Source organism: Marmota flaviventris, chromosome 4 (assembly GCF_047511675.1).
Source record: "Marmota flaviventris isolate mMarFla1 chromosome 4, mMarFla1.hap1, whole genome shotgun sequence".
In the NCBI taxonomy this organism is placed as follows: domain Eukaryota; kingdom Metazoa; phylum Chordata; class Mammalia; order Rodentia; family Sciuridae; genus Marmota; species Marmota flaviventris.
The window spans coordinates 25,096,746-25,124,045 of NC_092501.1; the positions used below are offsets into that span (position 1 = coordinate 25,096,746).

The 27,300-nt window shown below is 41.8% G+C and overlaps 1 protein-coding gene across 3 annotated transcripts in view; it reads right to left on the reverse strand.

Annotated features, from left to right (window-relative positions):
* Cnnm2 (cyclin and CBS domain divalent metal cation transport mediator 2) overlaps positions 1–27,300 on the reverse strand; it is a 131,934-nt gene that overhangs the window by 14,271 nt on the left and 90,363 nt on the right. For 2 of the 3 annotated variants that reach the window (XM_027930415.3, XM_071610946.1), the window contains exons 2-5: positions 17,484–17,627; positions 14,793–14,930; positions 12,602–12,771; positions 722–815 (exon numbers count right to left, since the gene is read on the reverse strand). In XM_027930415.3, coding sequence (XP_027786216.1) covers positions 722–815; positions 12,602–12,771; positions 14,793–14,930; positions 17,484–17,627 — 546 coding nt within the window. Of the gene's footprint in view, positions 1–721; positions 816–12,601; positions 12,772–14,528; positions 14,594–14,792; positions 14,931–17,483; positions 17,628–27,300 lie in introns of those variants that run through there. The other variant, XR_011707287.1, reaches the window with a different exon arrangement.

Sequence of the window (27,300 nt, forward strand, 5' to 3'; positions counted from 1 at the left end):
CAACAAACTTGTTCATTCTCAGAAAGATGCAAATAAGAACTTCCAGAGTAGCTAACATTTAGAAGTCTCCAATGTTAGGTGGAGAGTGACTGGAACCCTCACAGAACAGGCAGGGGTGTGACTGGTACAACCCTCTGGGAACTATTGGGCAGTGTCCACCTGAGCTGAAGAAGCACGCAGGCCATGACAAGCAGTTCCACTTCAACACACACACGTTTACCAAAGACACGGCCAGGAAGGTTCCGCACACAGTTCAAGTAGCCCCAAACAGGAAAGGACACTACCAGTGTCCATCAGCTGTAGATTCTCACAATGGAATACTACAATGCAGCAAGAAGAAACATGTAACAAGCACACACAAGACCACAGACCAGGGTGACAAGCACGACACGGAGGGGGAGAAGCAGAGCTCCACAGAGTACATTTGCATAATTCCATTTATACAAAGCTCAAGATGGTAGTTGCTTTGGGGGGACAGTGACTCAGGAAGCCTGAGGGGGCTTCTGTGAGGTGGGTGACGCTCTGTCTCGACCTCAATGATGGACTACACAGGTGTGTTCAGTGTGAGAAACTCACAAAAGTGTATACTATGATTAACATCAATAAAAAGTTCAAAAAGTAAGTAAATAAAGTCAATCGGCAGGTATGGAGAGAAAGCTGCTGTAGAAGGGCAGGACTGCCTAAAGCAAGGCCCCGCCTAGGAAGCAAGATCCAAACTCACCTGGAGAGGCTGTAAGGGCCATGACGCCATAGTACGAGAAAGCACTTGCTTCAAACTTCATCCCCTCCTTCCCAGCTTCCACTTCCACTTTCCCCTGTGGAAAGAAAAGGGGTGGTTGAGTCTGGCCGTGTGAGTCTGTATGCACAGTTGACACAAAATTTGGTCCTTCCTCAGGCTTTTGTCTAAATTCCTTTCCCAATGATCCCAAGGAAGCTTTAGATAATTTTTCTCATGTTGAAGAGGGGGTTAATTCATCTTTAATAGGAAAACCAGATTTGGATGGATATGTGCAGGTAGTAATAAAGTGTGACAGTTATTATCTGCGAGTCCACTTAATATTCTCCAGCATCCTTATTTCTTGGGCTCTTTGAGAGCCCTCCAGTAACAAAAAGATGGTGCTATTGCTCCATCAGTGAGAAAAACACTGAGCTGGTGCTCAGTGGTGGCTGCCCAAGCTGTCCTGTAGGACCGAGAGTTGGGGTAGAATCCAGCTCAAGGGCCAGTATGGTTTGTGGCCATGGATCAAAGTCCTGGACAGAACCACTCCGATCTCATAAACCCTATGTCCTGAGTAACTGAGCAGAGACCCAACAGGCCAGCTCACTGGGGGCACATGGACCTTCTCCTCATCATCTTGGAAAAGTGCCTAGAGTCTCCTTCCATTGGAACAGAACTCCCTTTGCCTCCCCTAACCTTTCCCCTGGTTTCTCTTTCTCCAACTTGTCTACAACCTTTCTCTCCATCTTTACCACTTCTGTGGGGAAGACTGCACCTTATCCATCCCCCAAAGCCCAGAAGCCACTATAATCCTTTCAGGGGAGGTGCTCCACATGAGTTTCCTGGCCTATGCAATGTTCTCAATGAGTCTCACTCCTAGATGTCCCAGCCAATGTGTCTTGCTCACATTACCTATGACTGCCTCTCCAGGGAGCAGGCATCTCGACAGTACGTTCTTTACAAGGGGTTAACAAATGTTAAGCAACCATTTGTCGAAAAGCAACTGTGCTAACACCTCATGATGTTTTGTTAATCCAGTTAATGCTCGTAACTCTATGAAACAGACACAATTATCCCTCTCTCTCATAAATCAGGAGAAAGGGGCTCATATTTAGTGGTCAACTAACATGCTACACATGCCATCAACTATTATGAACCCCATTATTCTGATCACACTGTATTAAATTATCCTACATTAAATTCTCAATTATAGAAGTTCTTTTTTAGATTCCTTCTTCAGGAGGAAGACTAACTGTGCCCCTCTCTCAGGTTTTTCTTCACTCTATGGAAATACTTGTTTTTACTAGTCCTAGACAATTCTCTTGCTGTAAAAAAGGAACTTAAAATTAAAAAATTACACACACCTTTTTTTCCCCAGTGCTGGTGATTAAACCCTGGGCCCTATGACCCCAACACCTCAACCCACAATTTTAAATCAACCTGCAAACAAGTGGATGCTGAAAACCCTTGCCATGCAGGTAGGGCCCCACAGGGGGCGCCATGGAGCCCATGGGAAGGCAGCCTTGGCCCTCTAAACAGCTTATAGAGGACAGCACAGGAAGACCAATGATGCGAGCCAATAAACAAAAGCACTATGGGAAAAGGACAAGAAGAATATAAGAGAGTTCAGAGGAAAAACACTTTCTATTCTCGATAAAGACACATTTTATACACAGGAAAGAAAAATCTAAGGATGAGCAGGATCTGGTTGAGCCGAGAGAAGGGAATGGCATGAAGGAAGGTTGGAGGCAGGTGACACAGACGCCAGGCGGGAGGCTGTGCGAGGGAGGAGGGGAGAGGAGGCTGGAGAGCAGCTTGGTGAGCAGCTCAGACCACAGGGCTCCAGGAATAACGACTAGGGCAGGTGGGTTCTAGGGCAGGTGGGTTCCTGGGCAGAGGAACATGGTTTCAGGAAGGTCTAGACAGGCTAGGATGGTGGCCCTTGAGCTGGAAAGAGATTGTGATGAGAGAAATTATGGGTCAAGAACAAACAGAACTTTGTGAAACTGCCAGGGAGAGGACAGTTGGGAGGGAGTGAGAGGGAGTCATCAGAACAGAGGCCGAGCCACGCGAGAAGGCCTCTGGAGAGCTGCTCTAGCGGCGAGGCTGGGAGGAGAGGAAGACTCCAGTTCAGAACGAGGCCTTCTGAAGAGGCTCCAAAGACACAGATGGAAGAAGCTCCGGGGAGATCAGAACTGTGGGTAGAGACCCAGGAGTGGAGGAGAGCAGGCAAACGGGCAGAGAAAAGGACCAGCCCCAGACCCTGACCCAGAGGACCAGAAACCAAAGTGGGACTGGAGAAGCCCGACGAGTGTCTCATCACAGTGTGGCTGGGGGTTCGTGATAAAGTTGGGTCAGCAGCATGAATGAGCACAGGGAGGCCAAGGAGAGCAGTGGAGCTGATGAGGAAGTCGCTGGTGGCCCTCAAGGTTATTTCCATTGCACAGAGAAGAGAGGAATCAGCAGGCTGAAGGTGGAACTGGCAGCAGGGTGGAGTGGACCAAAGGAAGGGTGCTCAGGACCCAGGGGCATGTACGATCAGTGTGGAGAAGAGGGGCTGATGGGGAGCAAAAGCTGGCTGGCAGGAAGAATGGGATGCAGGGCACAGTGACTGCTGCCAGAGCAGGCAGGGTCCCCCAGAGAGGAGGGAAGACAAGGCAGGAACAGAGATGGCATTCAGAGATGACAAGCAATAAAACAGAAGTTCCTGGTGCCCTGTCAGTCCAGACCACTTATCCATCTCTTCCTGGACTAACCCAGGATTTTGCATCAGAGTTAATATGTACATAGATGCTCTCTGGAAACCCGTCTTTGTAGTCTGGAGTCTCAAGAGTGGCTGTAGGACCATGTCTACCTGAACTTCTGCACAGAGAATCAAATAAAACAGGGCCTCACAGTCTGCAGTGGGTCTGGTGGTTTGTTTTTACAAGCACCAGGCCATGTGTGTTCTGAATCTCTGCAAGTGGGTGTCAGTTCACATTTTTTTGTGTGTGACAAACTATCAGAACCAGCAAGGCAACAGTCACAATCAGAACAGGAATGAGGAATAGCAGTGGGCCTACCTCCTAGAAAGGAACCTTACCTGGGGCAGAACTCCCAGTACTGGGGCCGGAAGTTCCTCCTACTTGACCCAGGGCGAAGATGCCCAAGTCCAACCTCCAGCTCCCACTCCGAAGCACCAAATTAACTAGTATGGGGTGCAACTTTGGCAATAGGATTTTTAAAAGTCCTCTAGGTGATTTTAGCAAGTAGCAAAGTTTGGGAGTCCCCGATTGCAGACTGCAGGTGAACAATGGCCCCAGCTCCAGAAATTATATTCCCTGACCTCTCAAGAGACTTGCAAAAAGGCACAGGGGCTGTGGGTCTGCTAATTAAACAAGGTCAGCTGAAGATCAGAGCACAAGGGCTGGGGTTGTGGCTCAGCGGTAGAGTGCCTGTCTCACATGCGTGAGGCACTGGGTTTGATCCTCAGCACCACATAAATAAATAAAATAAAGGTATTTGCCCATCTGCAACTAAAAAAAAGTCTTTAAAAAAAATCAGAGCACAAAATCATAGTCATCTCAGAGGATGTCAAATGTCATCCTATGTCTATCAAGACAGGGCCCGAGGCAGGGGAGGATCAGCCATCTTCTAGAAGCTGCTGAGTCCAGATCATCATGCTATAGGAAGAGGGGCACAGTTGCATAGGTTGGTGGCTCCTAAACATTTGGGTTCCAAGAATTAGTAAAACACTCCTCTACCCCCAATGGGTGACCCTTATAGGGTTGCTATTTCATTATCTTCTGTTACCATCATTTCATAAAAGATCAGATATTTTAACCCCACAGATTTAGAAAACATAATTTCAGAATAATAGGACTTCAAACCGAATACATCCAACTTTTTGAAAAGTTCATTGTAACCATCTTTTTCTCATTTTGGTGAAAACTGCTATAGTATCAGCACATAGGAACAACCACACTACATTAATTTTATTCCACTTATAGAATCACAATAGATGAAAGGACCCCTGCAGTCTCTCAGCTCTAGCTGTCTATGACCCTGCAACTGCACGAGCTTTAACAACTGCCAGCCCGGTGCTCTCTCCATAGGGTCGAGCTCTTCTGACAGGCAAGTTTTAGGAACATCCTGGAAACACATTTTTTATTCATTAGTGTGTGTCAGTGGCTCCAAAAAGAGATCTTTTTCAAATAACCCCACCATAGGCAGACTAGGGCCATCCCCCTGATGAAATGGCTTGTCCAGCTCAAAATCAATTAGGTGTCTTCTCAGATAACTTCTTCCACACACAAGGAGCAGCATATTGATTTTACTTTTGAAATATTCATAAATTGACTATCACATTACCAAAAAAAAAAAAAAAAAATCAGGACAGGACATAATGAATGCTAGGCATTCCCAGAGGGAACTAGGGCTTTCTGTTTATAAACTGACAAACTAGAAAATCTCACAATGCCAAGCAGAGCTGGCTTCCCAAGTAAAAATCCTAGCACAGAATCCTATCTTCCTTTGGATAAAGGTCTTGGACAACCTCTTCTCAAACTTTCTAAGCACCCACATGTCCTACAGCATCTGCTCCTGTCACTGGCCTTAGAGTGTGGTCCTACGCTATCCTAGCAGGTGCAGCCCAAGTGCCGTGGAGCAGAGACATGAGTGGTCAGTTGGCCAGGCTGTTGCAGACGACTTTCTCAGGTACCCCAGGACCCCTGCTCACCCTCAAGTGCAGATTTTTAGAATTTTGTCTCACTTTTGTCTTTCAGATCACTATCATAGAGCATCCCGTGGGGCTTGCCAGGGGCACAAACGTGAAGTGGTCACCAGCAGTTCCAACAAGAGGGGAAGTACCACCCAAAGGTGCCTGTGGCTTTCCATCTGGAACTGCAGATGTAGGCTTAGTGTTCCAAGTTTGCTTCATAAGATTTACTTTTTAAATTTTGGAAGTTAACGTGGTGGCACCTGCCTATCATCTCAGCTACCTGGGAGGATGAAGTAAGAGGAGTACAATGTTCAAGGCAAGAAGATCCTGAGTTTGTGACTAGCCCTGGCAACTTAGCAAGACCCCATCTCAAAATATTTAAAAGGGGTTAGCGATAAAGTTCAACGATAGAGTGCCTTGGGTTCCATCCCAATCCCCATAACTGGAAAAAAATATATATATATATACACACATGTATATGTTATTTATGCATGTACATATTCTGCTAGTCAAAAATTCAATTTATATATATTTTCAGTCATCTAGTTGACCATCTTCTAACAAAGTGCTTATAAATACACTGGCACCAAGTTGTACAAATTTTTTAAAAATAGTGTTAATGCTGGGTGTCCCAGTTATATTTTTCTTTAAAATAGGTGTATTATCTGTACTTGGCTCAAGATTACAGATCCATTCCTACACACCCTGCCCTTCAAAAATAACACCCTGGCATTCAAAAATGCCAATACTGAAGGTTTAAATTCTCCTCCCAATAACAAGTGAAACCACATAGTTTTGTCAAGAACCATATGAATTCCAAGATGCCACCTGCCATCTCCACAAAAAAACAATAGTTCATTTTAAGAAAAATATCTTTTGAATCCATGTCAGAAGCTCTGAAAGAGTATGGATAGGCAGGCGATAAAAGAAAAAAATATATTAATCTGAAGCATGAAATAAACAAGAAAAAGTAACTTCAGGAAAAAATATATATATAGTCAATTGGCAAAGAAAATGTTTTCCCATCATCTCTTTTTAAAGTTTGTTTTATTTTTATTTATTTATTTATTTTTAGTTGTAGATGGACACAATACCTTTATTTTATTTATTCATTTATTTTTTACTCGTAGTTGGACACAATACCTTTATTTATTTATTTTTCTGTGGTGCTGAGGATCAAACCCAGGGCCTCACACATGCTAAGCAAGGGCTTTGCCACTGAGCCACAACCCCAGCCCCATCATCTCTTATGTTTACAAAAATAATAATTTGGTCATGTGCTGTGGAAAAGCAATCATACTATCTTTCATTTGATTATACAGACATTTTACTCCTCAAACGACCACTGAGTCCTTCATTATAAAACACCAACTGCGTAAGTTATCCAGTGATCTATTATATTTTGTCCATTTTTATTAAGAAAACAATTTACAGCAGTTATGGTTACTATGCCCATGCAATTCTTTTTACTTGACATATTTCGGGGGGTACCAGAGATTGAACCCAGGGGCACCCGGCTACTGAGCCACATCCCCACCCCTATTTTATATTTTATTTAGAGACAGGTTCTCACTGAGTTGCTTAGCGCCTCACCATTGCTGAGGCTGGCTTTGAACTCGTGATCCTCCTGTCTCAGCCTCCCAAGCCACTGGGATTACAGGCCTATGCCACTGCGCCTGGCACTTGACATACTTTTGCATGTGCTTTCTGCTTTTATGCTACCTAGTGGTGCCTCATTATGATAACTTAGAGTTTGATTAGTTATTGAGCATGTGAACTATTTCTATTTTATAATTAATATATTTGTATATCTATATATTTGCATAGATATAGCTTTGTAAAACAATGGTTTATTTAGATGTGAGACTGCTAACTTAAGAACCTGAGAGGTTGATAGCACTTTTTCTGTATACTATTTAGAGTCTGGTTTTTTTAAAAAGATTTTTTTTTTTTTATAGGTAGACACAATGTCTTTATTTTACTTTACATGGTGCTGAGGATCAAACCCAATGCCTCACAGGCGTGCTAGGCACGTGCTCTACCTCTGAGCCACAACCCCAGCTCAAGATTTTTGCTTTCTAAAATCAATAGTGGATGCTTAATTTAGTTGCCTTTCTGATATTTATTGATACAAGCATAAAAATTTTTTACTACTTTAATTAATGTGGCGTATTTTGATTTTGTTGTTTTTATATTAAACTAACCTTTCATTCTAAAATAAACTCAATTCAGTCACCATCACAATGAGTAACTCTTTGGGTATATTGTTACTATCTATGATCTTTTTATTCAAAAATTCTACATCAATGTTAAAAAGTGACACTGAACCATAATCTTATGTTTTAGAATTAAGCCCATATTATAAAGAACGCATTTGACTATCATATCATCTTGTTCTATGATACAGAAACATTGAGTTCTTCAAAGTTTGATGTTTTTTTCCCTATCAAATCCTTTATTCCAGCTGCTTTTTTCAGAAACGAGAACTTTTTTCATCTTTAATCACACTAATTATGAAAGACAATATTGATTTTGTTAATTTTCTCTTTTGGTAGCACTGAACCCAGAGCCCCATTGACACCAGGCGAGTGCTCTACCACTAAGCTGCATCTTCAGCTCCAGTTTTGGTAATCTTTTTTTTGGTGCTGGCGATCAATCAAGCATGCGAGGCAAGCACCAATGTATATCCCCAGCCCTGCAGTTTTGGTTATCTTTTAAAAGAACCAAATCTTGGGTGGTGCACACCTGCAATCCCAACAACTTGGAAGGCTAAGCAGAAGGATCACAAGTTCATGACCAGCCTTAGCAACTTAGCAAGACCTTGTCTCAAAATAAAAAATATAGCTCAGTTGGTAGAGTGATTCCCTTGAATGCACAAGGCCTTGGGTTCAATTCCCAGCGCCACAAAAATAAATAGATAGATAGATAGATAGGACTAGAGATATAGCTCAGTCGTAAAGAACCCATGGGTTCAATTCCCAGTCCCTTTATTATTAATACTACTAATAAAATGGGCTGGGGTTGTGGATCAGTGATAGAGCGCATGCCTAGCATGTGTGAGGTTATATAAATAAATAAAACAAAGGTCCATCAACAACTAAAAACATTTAAAAAAATAGGAAAACCAAATGTTGATTTTATTTATCAGTTATAAGGTTTTATTTTTTAGTTTTTTTTTTTTTTTGGGGGGGGGGCTTAAGTTTTGAGAGGAAGGAGAGTATCTAATTGTCTTTAAAGCATGATAATGCCCTGAGGGCTTTCCTCAAGGAGAAAATTGGAATGTTTCTTTTTTTTTTTTTAACTAATTTATTTATTTTTATTTGTTCTACTTAGTCGTACATGACAGCAGAATGCATTTCGATTAATCTTACACAAATGGAGCACAACATTTCAATTCTCTGGTTGTACACGACATAGAGACACCATTTGTGCAATCATCCATGTACCTACAGTAATAATGTCCTTCTCATTCTACCATCTTTCCTACCCTCATGACCCCCCCACTTTTATTTTTTAGTTTATTTTTATGATATTTTATTATTTAATTTGTTCTTTTAGTTTATTTTTTGCAACATAATTGTAGTTTTTTATTTAAGTACTTAAAATTTCTTAAAACTGAATAAATGGCATTACATTACTTAATAGTCTTTTATGGTATACTATGTATTTTAAGATATTCTATATATTTTCTCCCTAATTCAGTTGCCATTAATTCTAATATTTAATAATTATCTTTTTAAATAGGTAGCACATGCCCACAGTAAACAGCTCAACCTCCACAGTGAGAAACACCCCCTTCAACTCTACTCCCCACTCCAGGCCTTATCCCAAAAGGAGACAATTACAACCAGCACCTTTCAAGAAATTTCATATATTTATGTTTGTGTGAAAGAAAAGTCTAGGGTTTTTTTCATTCACACAAACAAGAACAAGTTATACACACCCACGGTGCCTCAAATATAAACCTACATAAGAAAGTTTATCACAATTTTAACACGGATAACTACTTTTTGATTATGCTTTTATTCCTAATTTCATTATGCTCCATGAAAGAAGTTTTATGAAATTCCTATGTTTTTGTATTTATTAGAGTGTACACTGTGACACAGTAAATGATCAATTTTTATGAAAGAGTGCACAAATATTTTTACAATATATTTCTCTGGCTTTTTCGTTTTATTTTCTTCAAATCTATTCTTTTACTAGTTATGCGATTTAAAACTACTATATAACTTTTCTTGGTATGCTTGTTCTTTTATGATGGTGGAAAAACAACTTTACTGAGATGCCTCAAAAAAGTAGGGATGGAACCACCATAAGACTCGGCTTGGTATTTTCCCCAAAGATCTAAAATTGGGATACTACAGCGATAACAGCCACCGTATCAACGTTTATAGTACAACGATTCACAGTAGCTAAATTATGGAATCAATCCAGGTGCCTGTCACTGGAGGACTGGATTAAGAAATCATCCCAGGGGCTGGGGTTGTGGCTCAGGAGTAGAGCGCTCACCTCGCACGTGCAAGACCGTGGGTTCGAGCTTCAGCACCACATAAAAATAAATAAGTGAAATAAAGGTATTGTGTGTCCAACTACAACTAAAAAATAAACATTAAAAAGAAATCATCCTATCTCTCTACCTATCTATCTATCTATACATACACAGAGTTCTACTCAGCTATAAAAATAATGAAATTGTGGCATTTGCCGGTACACAGATAGAAATGGAGAACATCATGCTAAGTGAAATAAGCCAAACTCAGAAAATCAAAAATCAAATGTTTTCTCTCATATGCAGAAGCTAGAGTAAAATAAAGAAGGAGGAAAGGATAGGATAACAAAGAACCAATCAAATATAAATTAATAGGCAAGTGAAAGAAAGGTCTAGTAGAGAAGGAGAAGTGGGGGAGGACAGGGAGGGAAAAGGGGAGCTCATGAGCTGAAATCAATTTCCATGCATGTGTGAGTCTGTTGGGATGGACCCAACGACTACATATAACTATAAAGCTCTAATATAAAAAAATCTCCACCAAAGTTGTGTTCCTCGCCATTTCTACATTTACATATAGGTTTTGTTAGGTTATTTAAGGCATATATTGACAATTTAGCTTGAAAATCTACATTTCTGTTTAAAACTTGAAGTTTTAGCCTTTTTATATATGCGTGGTAGGAGTACTTTGTATTACGTAATTTACAATATATTCTTTTAATTAAGTTTATTCAAACCATTTTCTTTGACTAAATTACACTTTATTTCATCTAGGGCTTAAAGTAAAAAATGATGATTCTATGTACAATTAGAGTCACAATGTCAATTACTTAAGACATTTTTCTTGAGTCAAAAGGGATACTCTGTTATTTTCTGAGTACCCCAGGTAACTGGTCAGTCTGCTAAACTCTACAGATTAAATACCTTCACGGGCCTGTTCATCAAGTAATCAAAGTATTTATAACACCCCATGACACTGTCAGTTCAACAAACCTATCAACTTACATAAATATTTAACAGGAGGAGATATTCAAATACTAGTACTTATACATAAACACCTTATCAAAAAATACATTTAAAAGACTTGCTTATAAATAGACAAGGATTATAAAGTTCCTTTCCTATAACATTTTAAGACCCATGGACTTCTTTTATAGCAACAGAGCATTATCCAATCACAACTAAATAAAAGCTAACTACACAAAAATAGACAACAGAAAGCCACATTATTTGTTACTACTGAAATTCACAGTATCAATCCTCAAAATTCTTTTAAACAACAACATTTAACTATAACTCAGTTCTCTAGGCTTAGGGAATAGGTGAAATAAATGAAATATCCCCGCTCCCATGCCCTCAGCTTTGAGCTTACAATATACAGAATAAAAGAAGAGCGAATGAAAGAGGCTCAAGTTAGTAGATACTGAACTCATGAACCTGGAGACGGAAGCTGCTAAGAGTGGCATGCAATCAGCAATCCAGAGTGTCTTTCTACTCTTTCCTCCTGGTCCCAGACACCATGATCCTGCCCAGATGAGGGATATCTGAACACAACACCTGGCAGAGTTTCTGACACCTACACATCTGAGAAGAGTTGTTTTCAAGTAAAAATGACCTTTTTTTGATTCAGAAAGCTGGGGCCTTGCAGGACTCGTATAAATTTTAGGTCCTACCAAGTACTAATTATATTCTTATAATCATGCTTCCACTTCATATCTAAGGAATAAGAAATATCAGAAAGCTTAAAGTGCTAGTATTCGTGCATTGAAAAACTCAGATTTCCTGAGAAAGTGACTCGCCAATAAAGAGGTACAAACTGGGCCGCCTTAATCCCAGCAACTCAGGAGGCTGAAGCAGGAGGATCACAAATTCAGGCCAGCCTCATCAACTAGGCGAGGCTCTGTCTCAAAATAAAAAGGACCAGGGGTCAGCTCAGTGGTAAAGTGTCCTTGGGTTCAATCCCCAGTACCAAAAGAAATTAAAAATTTAAAATACAGAGGTACAAGAAGTCATGAAACCTGGGATTTTATTCACTGTGATATCCATCTTGGTCTCCATGCCACAGGCTGTGTGCTGCGCACTGAGATGTAACAAGGCCTCCTGTCAACTCCAGCACCCAAGCCCCACGGGGGGTCAGAATGGATGGCCTTCCCCTTGGGTGGTAGATGGTATTCTAATGAGAGGAACTAGTTACCACTGCCTGGAGATGCTGTCCTCCTTCCATCAGTTCCTCTGTCAGAGTCTATAGTTAATATTAAGGATAAAAACAACTATAAATGGATTATTTTGATGGTGCTAATGGCTTGGTCACTATGTAAGGCCAAGTCCTCATGAGGGATGAAAAAAGAAGAGAGGTTCCCAAGGAAGCCGTGACAATAAGTTTCAAACACCCATTGGGATTTGGACAGGCACAGGTACTTTTCCAAACTCTTCAAAAAAATACCAACAACCACATTCACCATCCTTCATTCAGCACGGAGCCTCGGCCATCACCAAGTGCCCTTCGGTGCTGGAAACTAAAGTAACAGTGGCACTGCTTTCCAGCAGGATTATTTTACAGACATGAAAACAGATGAAATTCTCCCCTAAACAAAAAGTTAGGACACCTTGACACCCATTCACCTCCACCAGGCCTCCTCAGACTGAAAAGGCGGGTGTTCAGTGAAGCAAACAACTGTTGAATAATTCCTCTGACCTGAAGAATGAGAACGAAGTAGTCTACAGGTCTGTTGCGCTGGTAGAGGTAGTACTCTGGGGCTTTCTTGTTCTTCTCATCATACTTCAGTTCCTGGATGACATTGGGGTGCTTTAGCAGCCTTAGAAGGATCTTCTCTGACATCTGGGATGGGCTAAATGCTTCTACTTCTATAGACATAAACACAACTTGACATTACACTTCAAATGGACGGAAAAGATCATGCTAGTAATTAAGGTGTTCAGATAGCAAGAATACTTGGCATCAAAGTGATACAACATGGGTGAACAAGGCTTCCGTCTGGTGATCCACTGGGGACAGATTACCTGGGAGAAATTAGAAAATGCTCAATTCTCAGGTTTGTTCCTTTTTAATCTTTCCTTTTCACCCTGTCATTGGGTTCGGTCTCATAAAAATGCCCTATGTTTCTGACATGGAAATGAAAACCCATCAGCAGCAGGCTCCTTGAGCGCCAGGAGACCTCCAACAAGCAGGACAACCAGACTGTCCAACGACAGCGGGAGGAGGAAGCCAAGGTCGGGCAGCGCCGAGGCGTGGGTTAGTACCGGTGCAGACACGGGCTCCCCTCCACTTTCCCGCGCAACTATCCTGCGATTCCGGGGACCACGGAGGGAGAGAGTCGGAATAAAAGCAAGGCCGTGCACACATCAACATGCACTCCAACTTGCCAACAACCAAAAAAAAGTAATGTTGGTCAGCACTGACAGAGATAGGAGCTTTCTTTAAAATAACAAATGTCCAAATTACTGACTTGAGGGCGCTATTCCTGAAACTGGACTTTATGGTTTCTCAGAGGCAGAGTAGGATAACATTCAGCTTTAACGTGTGGTTCTTAAATGATGAGGACAATATTATCGGAATTAGAAGAAGAATAATAAGCAAGTTAAAGATATTGTTTTATTTTTATTTTTTTAAAATTAGACGCTATATATGAGCTATAAATTCTGTATTCACTTCTGTGACTTTTTGGTAATAAAAAATACATAGCAGAAAATTTGGAAAATAGAGAAAAAGAGAAGAAAATAAAAATTATCTATAAGCCAACTACTTCGATAACCATTCAGAGCAATTTGGTGAGTATTTCTTTCCAGTGCTTTGCCTAGGCATGTATGCCTGTGTACGCGTGTCTGTGTACCACAGAAACACAACTGTGATCTTAATGTACACATAGCTTTAGGTCCTGTTTTTTCCCTCTTTACATTAAAGTCATGGACACCTTCCCATGTCATAAATGAGACTGTGAGCACTTCCATGTATCTGAAAGCGTAGGTAGCATTCCGCCACGTGGTTGTTGTTGGCCTTCTTTTCAAAATATTTTAAGTATACTGCATGTAGTTGAAAGGTACTGGCTGCCCATCTTGGAAACAGACGTCTTCTACAAGCCTCTGGGTACTTTCACATTTTCTCACACTTCCCCTGGCCAACAGAGCTCACCCTTCACCTAGGGAGCCATGTGGGGATGTGAGAGGGTTAGTCAGTCTCTTAAGTCCATTCAACCTTGACCTCTCGGGAGCAGTCAGTGCCGGCTGGGTTGGTGGCTTTAATAATGTGAACACTTGCCTCCTGGAATGGGCCCAAGTTAACAATCTGATTTGAAGAGGCCACCAAGAAATCCATGTCAAAGTCCTTAGAATTTCTGATTTCATCAAAACCATAAAAGATAGAGATTTAAGTCTGAGAACCTATGTTTCTTCTTTGCAAATCATAGCACCTGGGTTACCACTGATGTCCAACTGTTCTTCCAAGGCAAGCTGAAGAGAGAATTACTCAACTGTCCAATCAAACGAGCTGTGTCTGGTTTGCACTGTCAGCCTACTCCGCCAGCTGGCTGGCCCATGGACTTAGCTGGAAGGAGATGGCCTGGCCTACTGAACACATGCAGTGTGGCACTGACATTCATCCTTACCTTTCAGACCAATTTTAAGTTACTGGTCCACCCCTGGTAAATGTCTCAGAGGGTTCATGCCGACACTGAACACAGGAGAGGAGAGAATTTAAAGAGAAAAAAACAAAACAAAACAAAAAAACAAAAAAAAACAAAAAACAAAACACAAAAGTGGCATTACTTATCACCCCATTTCCCAGTCTCCACCCCCAGCCCCCCACTCAGTGCTGGTGAGAAACGGCTCCAGGGCTGGCAGCGATCTCAAACTGTGATAAGCGCACTTGCCTGTTGCTAGGAAACGGTGCATGGCCAGGAGAAGCTGCGGTGATATTTTAACCTTCATCTCGCTGTCTGTCTGCTTAAAGGCAGAAAAATCTTGCTTTCTTTCACGGTGGGCCACTTTCTTTTTCGTTCTGTTATCGGCTGAGGGAGGAATGAGAAAAGAAGGAATATAAGGAAATTCAGTCTTTTAGAACAGGGATCTTTTCAGATGGAAGAGTCAAAGCACACCGGGAGGCCAGCCCCTGCAGGAGCGGCTCTAGGCTCCAAACACCACGCAGGAGCAAGGGGCAAAGTCCCACCAAGTTGGCCTGGAGCACAGCCACCACATCAGACCTCACGAAGGTCGTCAGAGAGCCCTTATGTCAGACATGACGGGGCAGACAGGCATGCATGGCCTCCCGCGACTCAATGTCACCACACTCCAGTGAAGAACTGCCACCTGGACACACACAAGGGACACTGTCTCTGCCCTTAAGAGGCTGCCTCGCCTCAGAAGAAAGAAAATAACATACAAACAAAACCCCTCAGGAAACAAGAAAGCATTCACAAAACACTATTTTAATTAATATCTTTTGACTTCACTTCTACCACATGCCATGATTTCCTCAAGGTCAAGTGAACATGAAGAAGGTGATCCAGAACAGGGCCGAGCAAGCCTCCCCTGGAAAGGGGCAGGGAGTGCAGACCTGGGGCCCCGTGGGCTATACAGCTTCTGTTACACGATCCACACTGCTGTACAGCAAATGAATGAGCACAGCTGGATGCCAACAACATTTCAATTATGGACACAGAAATTTGAATTTCATTTAATTTCCTCATCACAAAGTAATTATTCTTTACTTTTTCTTTCAACTTAAAAATGTGAAAAGCCCTTCTTAGCTTGCAGACTATACAAAAATAGGTGACAGGCAATCATGAGCTATAGCTTGCCAACCCCAATCTAGAAGGCATTTTATGCCAAATTATTTTTTAAATTTTTTTCTCTGGACAAAGTAATGATCAAGGGGGAAAAAAAAAACTGGCTTAAAGACAAGACCCTAATTTCTTGCTCCAACTCCAAGAACCATGAGTCACTGCATTGTCACTTCCTGCGCAGGGCTAGACAGACTGATTACAAGGCTTTTCGTGGGGAGAAGGCAATCGCATCTTATATGCTTTTCTTCTGTCTCAAATTCTTCTGAAAACCAGACATTATAGATCAACAATATACCTGAAATCACAAGTTCAGCCCTGAGTACCATGCTGGGTACAAGTACTGTAATGGGAAGGACCACTTCTGTAGGAAAGGAGTCCAATCCCAGATAAAAGAAGTTCAACTAACATTTCTATTAAACCAAAGTAGGTGAGATCTCATAAACACTGTAAGTTGTCTTTCTAATGACAAGAGGTTCCCTGGGAAAACACATAAGCATTCAGAGACACACTTGGTATTCATCAGCAAATTGGAAGGCAGGATGAAAAGAATGTAAACACGCAAATAACAACATTCTCTATTATGAGGCCTTGACTACCTTCCAAGTGTCAAAAGGATAAAGCAGATGTGGGAAAGTGTTTTCAAGAACTCTATACAGGTTATCAAGGATGGTGGAATGTGACGGACATCATTATCCAAAGTACATGTATGAAGACACGAGTTGGTGTTAACATACTTTACATACAACCAGAGATATGAAAAATTGTGTTCTATATGTATAACAAGAATTGTAATGCATTCTGCTGTCATTTATTTTTAAAAACCAATTTAAAAAAGAACTCTATACAGTCATTTATGTATGATGTGTCAAAATGAATTCTACTGCCATGTATAACTAAATAGAAGAAATTTAAAAAGTAATAAAATGTATGGTTAAGGCCAGGAAAAAGAAAAAAACCAAAACTCTGCACAGATGTGAAGGGAAAAATGGGTGCATTTTCAGAAGATGATGCCTCAACCCACTGGGCAGTTCATGTCCCCCTCCAAGCCACGTTTCAGAGCCAAGAGAATAAATAGAGCTAGATGTTCTCTCTACCCCATCCCAAGAGCCCCCAACCTCTTAGGCCTTAGGACCTCTTTGGCAATGACTCCTGGAAGACTGTCCCATTGCTAAGAGTGGGATGGGATGTCCTCTGTCCAGCAATTCAGTTGTACACTTGAATGAGACAGGAAGCAAGTGCAACACTTAGCCCAGGGTCAAGTCCAATGTCTGGACAAACAAGTTATGAATATTTTCCTACCCCTCCTGCTCTGATCTAAGCCCAAGGATCCTGAAACATAGAAATCTAATCAGCTATCACCCATCAATTTAACAAACCCTATTCACTTTTGAAATACATGAATTATAAGCTTAAGAAGAAACTGAAATTCATTTGAAAACAATTTGCCCAGGTGTATAAAATGAAAATTAAGAACAATGTAAAATACATTTGAAAACCAAGAGCAGAATTTCCTGTTTGGGGCAAGCAACATGCAGATTAATGGTCAAGAGAAGCTGGCTTTTCAAAGAACATTGCCACTCATCATTACAGAATTTGTCTCTTCTTCCCCCTTGATAAAGGGATGGGAATACACTGAGAGGTTGTACCCAGCCTACACACATCATGCTTAAGTATAAACAGAGGCGGACAACGTGGGAGAAGAAATGTCAGATGACTCACAAACAGCATGACAGAAAAAGCAATGGTTTTAGGAAATTACACTCAGATGATTCTACTCACTGTATAAATCTGTTTCATCTAGAATCTCAGATTTGATGATTTCTTCAATCACATCTTCTAAGGTGACAATTCCCAGAACTTCATAAAATGGATCCCCTTCTCCCTCATTGTTCACCCGCTGCACAATAGCCAGGTGAGATTTACCTTTAGAGAAGAGAAAAGAAAAAGTTGAAGGGCTGATTTTTGAGATTCCCTGAATGACATCTTATATGTGATTATTGTAAAAATGGTAGCAAATCTTTTGCAGCAAAAATGTCATACCAAATTATCAAAGTCTGTATTTCTGTACTTGAAATTGGTGTGGAAACAAATGGAAAAGCTTCCCGAATCACTGAAAACATTAAGATGGGACCGGTTTTGCACACACAGTCCTGCGACACAGTCCTCTGCTCACTCAGGGATGTGTCTTCAGCGCTGGCAGCTCCTCCTCTGGAAAATCTTACAAACTGTCACTCGAACAGAGCAGTTGTCTCTAAGTGTGGTCTGTGGACCTCCTAAAGGGTCCTCAAGACCCTTTGGAGGTTGATGAGGTCAAACTATTTTCCTAAGAATATTAAAATGTCATAGGCCTTTTCCCCTCTTTTTATACTTGAATCAATGGCACAGAGGCACCTTGCTTAGCCCAGAGCCAAGCCACGGGAGTCCCCGGCACAAGTGAAAACTACTCACCACAATATGCTTCAAGAGGACAAAGAGTTCATTTCTCTTAAGAATGTTCTAAATAAAGCAATACACATATTTACTCCATTAGATCTTGACCCTGAGTACACCTCTTTTAATATTTCTACTTGACAAAATGGGAAGAATCATAAACATTCTGCTACATTCTGAAGTATAATACCTGCTTTGAGGGACAGCATCTGTGTGACTGCTGCCAGCAGAACCGGCCACAATTTTCTTTTCTTTTTTTTTTTTTTTTTTTAGTGCTGGGGATGGAACCCAGGGCCTTGCTCATGCCAGGCAAGTGGTCTACCACTGAGCTAACCCCTCAGCCCAAGTCACTTTTTTTATCGAATGCCATTTTTACTTAAAAGAATGACTGTCAGACAAATTATGGTTATTTAGGTGTATTTGGGAGACATTTTTGCAAAAATGAATAAAATGATCATGTCACATCAAGGAAAGTCATGGGCAGTGCTTGCTGTCAGTGATTAAAAACTGAGATTTCAACAAAAAAACAGAATTTTGGGAGACTCATATCCACCACTAGGAAGCTTGGCAGCTTCTCAGTGAAGATTTTTTTTTTAAATGGGACAGGTGATGATATTAATGAATGCAACTTTTAAAATACTGAATAATGCATATGTGTGAACAGTTTGAAAAGCTGCATAACTCAGTGAACCAGTATTTTTCGTGACTATGACAATGATATTACAAAATCACACTTAGATAAATGATCTGTTCCAAGTGCAAGACAGAACAATGGGACTTTTTAAAAAAAAAGAAATAATTTTAGATTTGCAGAAAAGTTGCAAGGGTAGGAGAGAGTTCCTATGGACTTTTCACCCAGTTTCTCTACTGTTACATCTTGTATAAGCCATTAACTATTTGTCACTGTATTTTAGCCATTAACTATTTAAAAAATTTGACATTGACATGTTGCTATTAAATTAACTCCAGACTCTATTTGGATTTTACTTTTTTCCAAAAAATGTTTTTTCTCTGTTTCATTGTCCAGTCCAGAGTACTGGGTTGCATCTAGTTGTCATGGCTCCCAGTTTCATCTGGTCTATGACAGCTTCTCAATCTTCCCTTGTTTTTTATAACATTGACAATCGTGTGTGTGTGTGTGTGTGTGTGTGTGTGTGTGTGAGTGTGGAGAGGTAGGGTACTGGGGGACTGAACCCAGGGACCATTTGCCACTGAGCCACATCCCTGGACCTTTTCATTTTTGATACAGGGTCTTGCTAAATTGCTGAGACTGGCCTTGAACTTGCATCAGTCTCCTGAGTCACTGGGATTATACCTGTGCACCACCACTCCCAGCTGATATTAACAATCTTAAGAAGTTCTGGTTGGGTCTCAGGTTTGTCTGATGTTTTTCTCATGATTAGATTAGATTGTGTCACTCCATCACAGAAGGGGTTACCAGATACTCTCATGACATGGTTGATGATGTTCTCCTTCATCATTTGGTTAAAGTAGTGCTTCCCAGGTTTCCTCATGATAAAGTCACTCATTTGCTCTAATTCTATTTTTAGAAACAAGTCACTAAGTCAAATCTGTCCCTCAAGGGAGGGGTGAGGAAGAGTAATTGACCTCTACTTCCTGGAGTAGGGGGGTATCTACATATATTATTATTTGGAGAGGAGTGTATCCACACACAATCTTGTGAAAAGAATATTTCAGCCAAAGAATTTTAATGGGACAGAGTATTGAAAGTCCATTGTTTTGATTTTAGATTCTATAATGCAATTACCTTTTTTTTGAGGGGTGAGGGCAGGTACAGGGGATTGAACTCATGGGCACTCAACCACTGAGCCACATCCCCAGCCCTATTTTGTGTTTTATTTAGAGACAGGACTCACTGAGTTGCTTAATGTGTCGCCTTGCTGAGGCTGGCCTGGAACTTGCGATTCTGCACCCCGCCCAACCCCCCAGCCTCCTGAGCCTCTGGGATTGCACACAGGCTTCCCTGCTCCTGGTAACTCTTATTTTGTACATGTTTTTCCCAAAAGGTATGCATATACCTTTTAAGGAACTAGCACTTTTGGAATTTTGATGAACTCAAAGGAGAGTAGCTATAACTATCCAAAAAGGCACTTAAAACACATATATACCTGTGTGAAGTCAAATTTTCTTCATATATTTCAACTAAACACAATATTGCACAGGCTAAATGTGGAAGGTTATGAGAACCCAGCTGCCTTCGGTTTAGCTAGATAACACATGCAAAAAAGGTAAACATGGACATGCTTCTTACTCTTTTTGTTTTGGAGAATATGATTATTTTTAATAAAAATGTTAGTTATGTCAACATTCAATAGATTCATGTCCTTTAAAATGAGTTAATGATGGGGGACGAGCTCAACAGTAGAGCACCTGCCTAGCACATGTGAGTTCCTGGGTTCCATCCTTAACCCCCATAAAAAGTTAATAAGTTAATGTTTTAAATTTCCATTTTATTTCAAGTGCCATAAATATCAAAAGATATAATCAACATGAACAAAAGTTCAAGGGTTCTTAATAATTTTTAAGAGCTTAAAAGGATTCTAAGACAACAAAGTTTAAGAATTGTTGCACCAGAGGATGACAGAGGGCAAGGGAAGAACATGAGCTCCCGAGTTTAATAAGCCTTGAGTTTGAACTCCACTCATTAGCCATCACTAGCCAGATGACCACAAGCAAACTATGGAACATTTCTTTCTTTATTTTTTTTAACTTATTTTTTAAAATATTTTTTAGTTGTTGATGGACTTTTATTTTTACTTATTTGTGTGTGGTGCTGAGAATCGAACCCAGTGCCTCACACATGCTAGGCAGGCGCACTACCGCTGAGCCACAACCCCAGCCCCCCCCCCCCCCCACTATGGAACATTCCTAAGCTTCTTTGAAACAGGCTCATGCTAACTGCCACGGCACAGGGCTGTTATGAAGATCAGAGATAACGTTGTTAACCAGCAAAGTTGTTCCTGGAGTCAATCATGGAGCCATCAATAAGTGGTAACTCTTATTTTTTTAAAATATATTTTTAGTTGTAGATGGACACAATATCTTTATTTATTTTTATGTGATGCTGAGTTTTGAACCAGTGTCTCCTGTATGCAAGGCAAGTGATCTACCACAGAGCTACAACCCCAGTCCTGGTAACTCTTATTTTGTACATGTTTTTCCCAATTGTAAGACACCATACACTTATTACCAGATTAGATATAGGAGGGGAAACCCACCACATTAAACAAGCAGAGTTTGTTGATGAGAAGAGGCATTTCAATTTCAGAAAAATCTTTTAAAATAAAATAGTAAAACACATTTCTCAAACACAAATTTGGTTTAATCCATCCATGGCACATAAAACATATCCTTAGCTTAAGCCAATGCAGACATGATCTGGAAACTTCACAATTACTTTTTAAATGACAGAGGGCGGTGCTTCACTAAAGCTCAATGAACCCTTCTGAGGTGAGTAAATTCATGCAGACACAACCAGTCAAACAAACTAGAATTACTCTCTAAAGGAAGGCCAGGTCTGATCATGTTCCTAACCCAGACTTAGGCACCAGCTTTGCTTATGGGTTGGTTTGTACTTTCTTTCCTCAGTGGTCTACGTTTCTGCCCTGCCTCAGACCTCTGTACAGACAAGCACAGTCTGCTGGCCTAGAAACTGGACTGTTAGGCCATCCGTGTCCGGCATCCTAGCAATTTTCATCCCTAGCTTGCTCACACTCTAAGAATGAAAATATTTTGAGCAAAGGAGACTCAGAGGGAAACTTATCAGCAACAGATATAAACCCTGCACCAGGTCAAGTCAACTCTCATCTAGTCAATTTGGTCCAGTAGGTTTCTCACATCTGCCTTCCCAGGGACCCAACATAAGCAGTTAAAAATTCTTGGTAAATGCTGTCTGTCGAAAGTTAAATTCTTTTGCTATTCCCAGCTTGTGATCATTTAAAAGGAATTTTCCAAAGCAAGGTCTAATATTAGACTCAAAATGAAGTTTCCATTCCACTGAGGCGCTATTCTCACCAAAGTAACTACCGCATAATCAGATTGTCTTGGAGCAATTCGTTTAAATGCAGATGGACATACTTGAAATACCAGCTCAATAGCACCAACAGATCTGGAAAGGTCTTACTCCAGGAGAAATCATTCATGTGAATTAGGCTTCTTAGATTGAAAAATTAGTAAGTTTTCCTCCCAGCTCACTTGTAGCCATTCACACCCTCTCCTCAAATTTGAAACTTCTTGGGCCCCCCAAACCACACACTTTCAGTTTTGGGATTCTTCTTGAGAATTTGTTTTCTGAACCTACTTCCTGGTACACACACACACACACACACACACACACCCCTCCCAGACTTTTGAAGAAGAGTGATATGCACCATGTACCTGCCTCATTTAACCATTCACTGCAATGACCTGAGTCTTCAGACCTCATCCAGGAATTAATCAGAAGAAAAATGTAAACAACGTTCCAACACAGAAAACATCCCCCGCCCCCCAGGACTGAGGCTAGAACACAAGGCTTCAGACATCTGAGGCAAGTACTCTATCACTGAGCTATAGGCCCAGTTCTTTAACAAAATCTTGTAACCCAGAAGACTGAGGCAGGGGGATCACAGGTTTGATGTTGTCTCAGCAATTTAGTGAAATATTGTCTCAAAAAATTAAAAAGGGCTAAGCACATAGATTGTATAGCACACTTGGGTTCAATCCCTAATACCAAAAAAGAAAAAGAAGAAGAAGCGATTCTTTGCTGTAATTAAAATGCTCTATGCAAAGTTGAATTGGGATTAAATTTTCACCTCCATGGACCCACAAATCAAAGTTTATTACTTGCATCTTCTTTGTGGATGGGTAAACCAGCCCAGAATGGTAGTGTGTTAACCACTTTGCACATTTGGAAATTTTGAATGACAAATACCACTTGGTACAGTGATTAGGTGACAAAAGTTCATAACAACCTAATGAAAATACAGACTGCGTCTGCTATCACACAAAGTTATGGGCGATGAAGTGAAATGGACAGCAACAGACCAACTGCAATACCACGGAAGAGAGCCAAGCGCCAGGTGAAGCAGAATGGAATTAGGAACAACGTGAGACGGCTAATACAAAAGTGGCATGCAGTATCCAGAAAGACCTCCTGATGTGAGCACAAGGCAAATAGAGCCTGCAGAGCCCTAAGGTGCACTCAGACAGAGGATCTGAAACAGAACCAACGTGTTTTTGATTCCGAGGACTGAACTCAGGACTGCACTCAACCACCAAGCCACATCCTCAGCCCTATTTTGTATTTTATTTACAGACAGGATCTCGCTGAGTTGCTTAGCGCCTCACTAAATTGCTGAGGCTGGCTTTGAACTCGTGATCCTCCTGCCTCAGCCTCCCAAGTTTCTGGGATTATAGGCATGCGCCACCGTGCCCAGCCCCAAGGTGGCTTTTTATACACACCATCACTGCCGTGTGGCACAGCTCCAGGGGGTGCTGGCAGCACAGCATGCAGAGCTGCACAGTCCCCATGGTGTGCAGCTTCATGGCCCCCTCACAACCAACGACGGAGCAGGCAAACATTTTACATGTCTTTGTTTTTAATGGATTTCCAATTTACTAATATAAAACTGTAATACTACAATAAGTAGGAATCAATAGAGGGAGTTCTATGGAACTACTGATAAAAGAAATAAATGGCCTCCAACTAAGAACTCAGGTTCCAAATAACTATCACACAAAGTTGCGGGCGATGAAGTGAAATGGGATGTAATAGCCATAGTTAAGATCTCCCAAGGAAACCCATTTGCGATTAGTAGTCAGGGAAGCTGATGCAACTAGATTCAGTCATTTATAAGTGAACAAACTGATCAGTTATAGATATGAACAATTTATAAACCATAAAACACTATGTAAGCATTGATGAACCATTGTTACACAAGCTCATTATTCATTCAATAAATATTTACTTTTGCCTACCATGTACCAGGCTCAAACCACAGGGAACCAAAGCCGTGGATCTCAAGGAACATTCTAGCAGGAAGGCAGACATCAAGGGAAACGGACAAAAACATATGTCTGATTGTGTTAAATGTGCTGCAAAGAAAAAGAAGGTAGGAGTGGGATCCCACTTAATATAGGATGTCCAAGGAAAGAGCTGCCAACAAAGGTGACATCTGAGCAGAGCTGAAGGACACGAAGAAGCCAAAGGCAACAGACATGGGGCTGGTAGAGGCTGTTTTCAGGTAAAGGCCCTGAGAGGGAGATGCCCGATGGGCTGTAGGAAAGAGACGAGGCCCGTGTGGCTAGGACAGAGCAAGCCAGGAGGAAAGGGCTGGGGAGGTGCCCTGCAGGGAGGGGAACGTGCAGACCATGAAGCACTACAGAGGCTTTGGCTTTTACGTGGAAGTGGTGAGTTGCTGGAAGGTTCTGAGCAGAAGAGGGACGTGATCTGATGTGTTGAGGGGTCACACGGGCTGCTGTGTTGAGAGAAGTCTTGCAGCTGGTGGAAGAGGATGGCAGCAGTGGGGTGGGGAAGCAAGGACACAGTGAGGAGCTGCTCCAGCAATCCCAATGAGGGGGATGGTGGTGACAGCACAGCCATGAGAAGGTCTGGAGATTATATGTAGTTTTTATAGTGAGGGTCTTTCATGTTGCCCAGGCTGGCCAGCTCAAGTGATCCTCCTGCCTCAGCCTCCTGAGCAGCTGGGACAACAGGGCCATCACCAAGCCAGCTTTGCATACATCTTTTAGATAGCGCTGTCAGGACTTGCTGATGGATTGGAAATGGGCGGAAGACAAAGGGAAAAGTCAAGGCTGCAATATGAAAGACGAAGTGGCCATTTACCAAGGAAAACTGTGGAAGGCAAGTGTTTGGAAGGCAGAAATCAGCTCAGTTTTGGACAGGTGAATTTGAAGTGCTTAATAGATATCCTACTGGAAAGTCAAAGAGGGAGTTAGATACCAGTCCAGAATTCAAACAAGAGAGAGAAATATGGCCCACAGATGAAAACTGGGAGTCACCAGAGATAGTGCGTAGCACAACCAGAAGCCCAGTGAGATCAACAGGGAGTGGACAGGGAAAAGAGCTGGTCCTAAGCCCAGGGAATGCCAATATGTCAAATGGTTAGGAAGTTGAGATACAGCCAAGAAGAGCTTGAGAAAGAGGGAAGTTAAGGGGAGAATACACAGAATAGTATTTTGGAGATCAATTAAATATTTTTTATAATAACATAAATATTTTAAATTTAAATATTTATATATATTTATATTTCAAGAAGCAGAGGCTAGTCAAAAGTTATCAAATGTAGCCAGGCACGGGGTGGTGCACACCTGTAATCCCAGCAGTTTGGGAGGCTGAAGCAGGAGGATCACAAGTTCAAAGCCAGATTCAGCAAATTGAGGTGCTAATAAGCAACTCAGCGAGACCCTGTCTCTAAATAAAATGCAAAATAGGGCTGGGGATGTGACTCATGGTTGAGTGCCTCTGAGTTCAATCCCCAGTATCCACCGCCACCAAAAAAAAAAAAAAAAAATTATCAAATGTAGCCAAAGGGTCATGAATGATGATTTTAGTGACAAAATATGCTCAAGATAAGGAAGGTTGTGAATGAAGGATCCGAGGACTGTGGTCTAAGTGACGAGCCAGTCCAGGGCAACTTCACTGCCCCAAACAGGGAAAAAGCTTGGCTGCTTCTGCCAGGCAGCCTTAACCAGAGAGAAAACTCTGCCCTGTGATTTGTCCTCTTCCAAGTAACACCTCTTTTAAGTCTCACTACTCTGGCAATGATAAATTAGATTTCAAATCACCCAGGCTTAAAATCCTGAACTTGTCCTTTCTCGCCACTCCACGTTAATGAATACATACATAAAATACACAGCTCAATGAAACTTTCTTTATACACGTGTGCACCTGCAGAACCACTTCCAGGAAGGGCAGGTGGGAGCGAGAGCATTAATAATGGGCATGGGGTGAGCATGCGGGAGGCTGTAGGCAGGAGAGAGGAACAGACAACAGGCAACATGGAGTGACAAGAGAAAGGGCGAAGTGGGTGAGCCCACCTGGGGCCCCACAGGAAATGCAGCTTGCACATGGCCTGCTCAGTAGCACCAGCATCTTCTCCCCATCTGGAAACACAACTTCAGAACAAGGAAAGCCTTTTCCTGGTATTTAGCTATACCTGGAATGCTGCTGTCTGGGTCTTGGACTTTTATAAGAGGCGAACAGAGCAGAGATGCTGTAAGATATACAAGCCATGGCACAGGAGGAACAATGGAGAAGCCATGGAGGTTTAGCTAGAGGAGAAACCTGGGGGATGAGATGACAGAAGCCTGCAAACATCTGAAACCAAAGGCAGTCACTGGGATCCTGTGCCTCCTTATAACATGTTCCGGTCATAAACTGTGGATTCATCACCCTATTACCCCTCACCCGCTCCCTCGGCCCCTGCCAAGTCTAGCACAATACAACTCCCCAGTCTCTTCTCTACTCCCACATTCCCCAAGAAAAACTTACTAACCCACAACTTAATCATAGCGCTCCATTACTCACCAGTGCTCAGTTCCCAGCAACTACTGAATTAAGGAGAAAGCTGCTAGAAGAAGGGTTCAAAGGACATCATCATATCCCCAAGCCCCAAATGTCCCATCCTTCCATCCTCCATTGCTCCACTTTTCCTATGCTCTTGTGGTTCAGTCGGATGACTCAACGTTCCCCATCAGGGACTTCCCCAGCTTTTTGCAAAGTTCTCCTGGCTATCCTGAACCTTTGAATCCTTTCATGTTACCTTAATTCCACTCCAAATATCACCTATGCCAGAGAGCCTCTCTTCCTCCTCAAAGGCAGAAATCATCTTTTCCATTTCTGAACATCCATGGCATTATCTGAATTTCTCCTAAGGCATTTGTCTCCTTTGGCTTCACATTTAGGTCTGTGCTCCTTGTCCTCTAGATGAGAAACCCCTGGCTCCCCATTTCTCTCCCATAGCACCTCGCTTGACTGCGCACCCTCTGCCCAGAACAGGTGAGAAGGGAACAGAGTCAGCAATCATAGGACCCCAATCCTTCATTAGCTGTCCTTGCACAACCCCAGGACAGCCCTGCCACACCCACACCTGGGTTCCGTGAGTACCTGGGTCTCTAGCCCGCATTACTCTTTATATTAGAT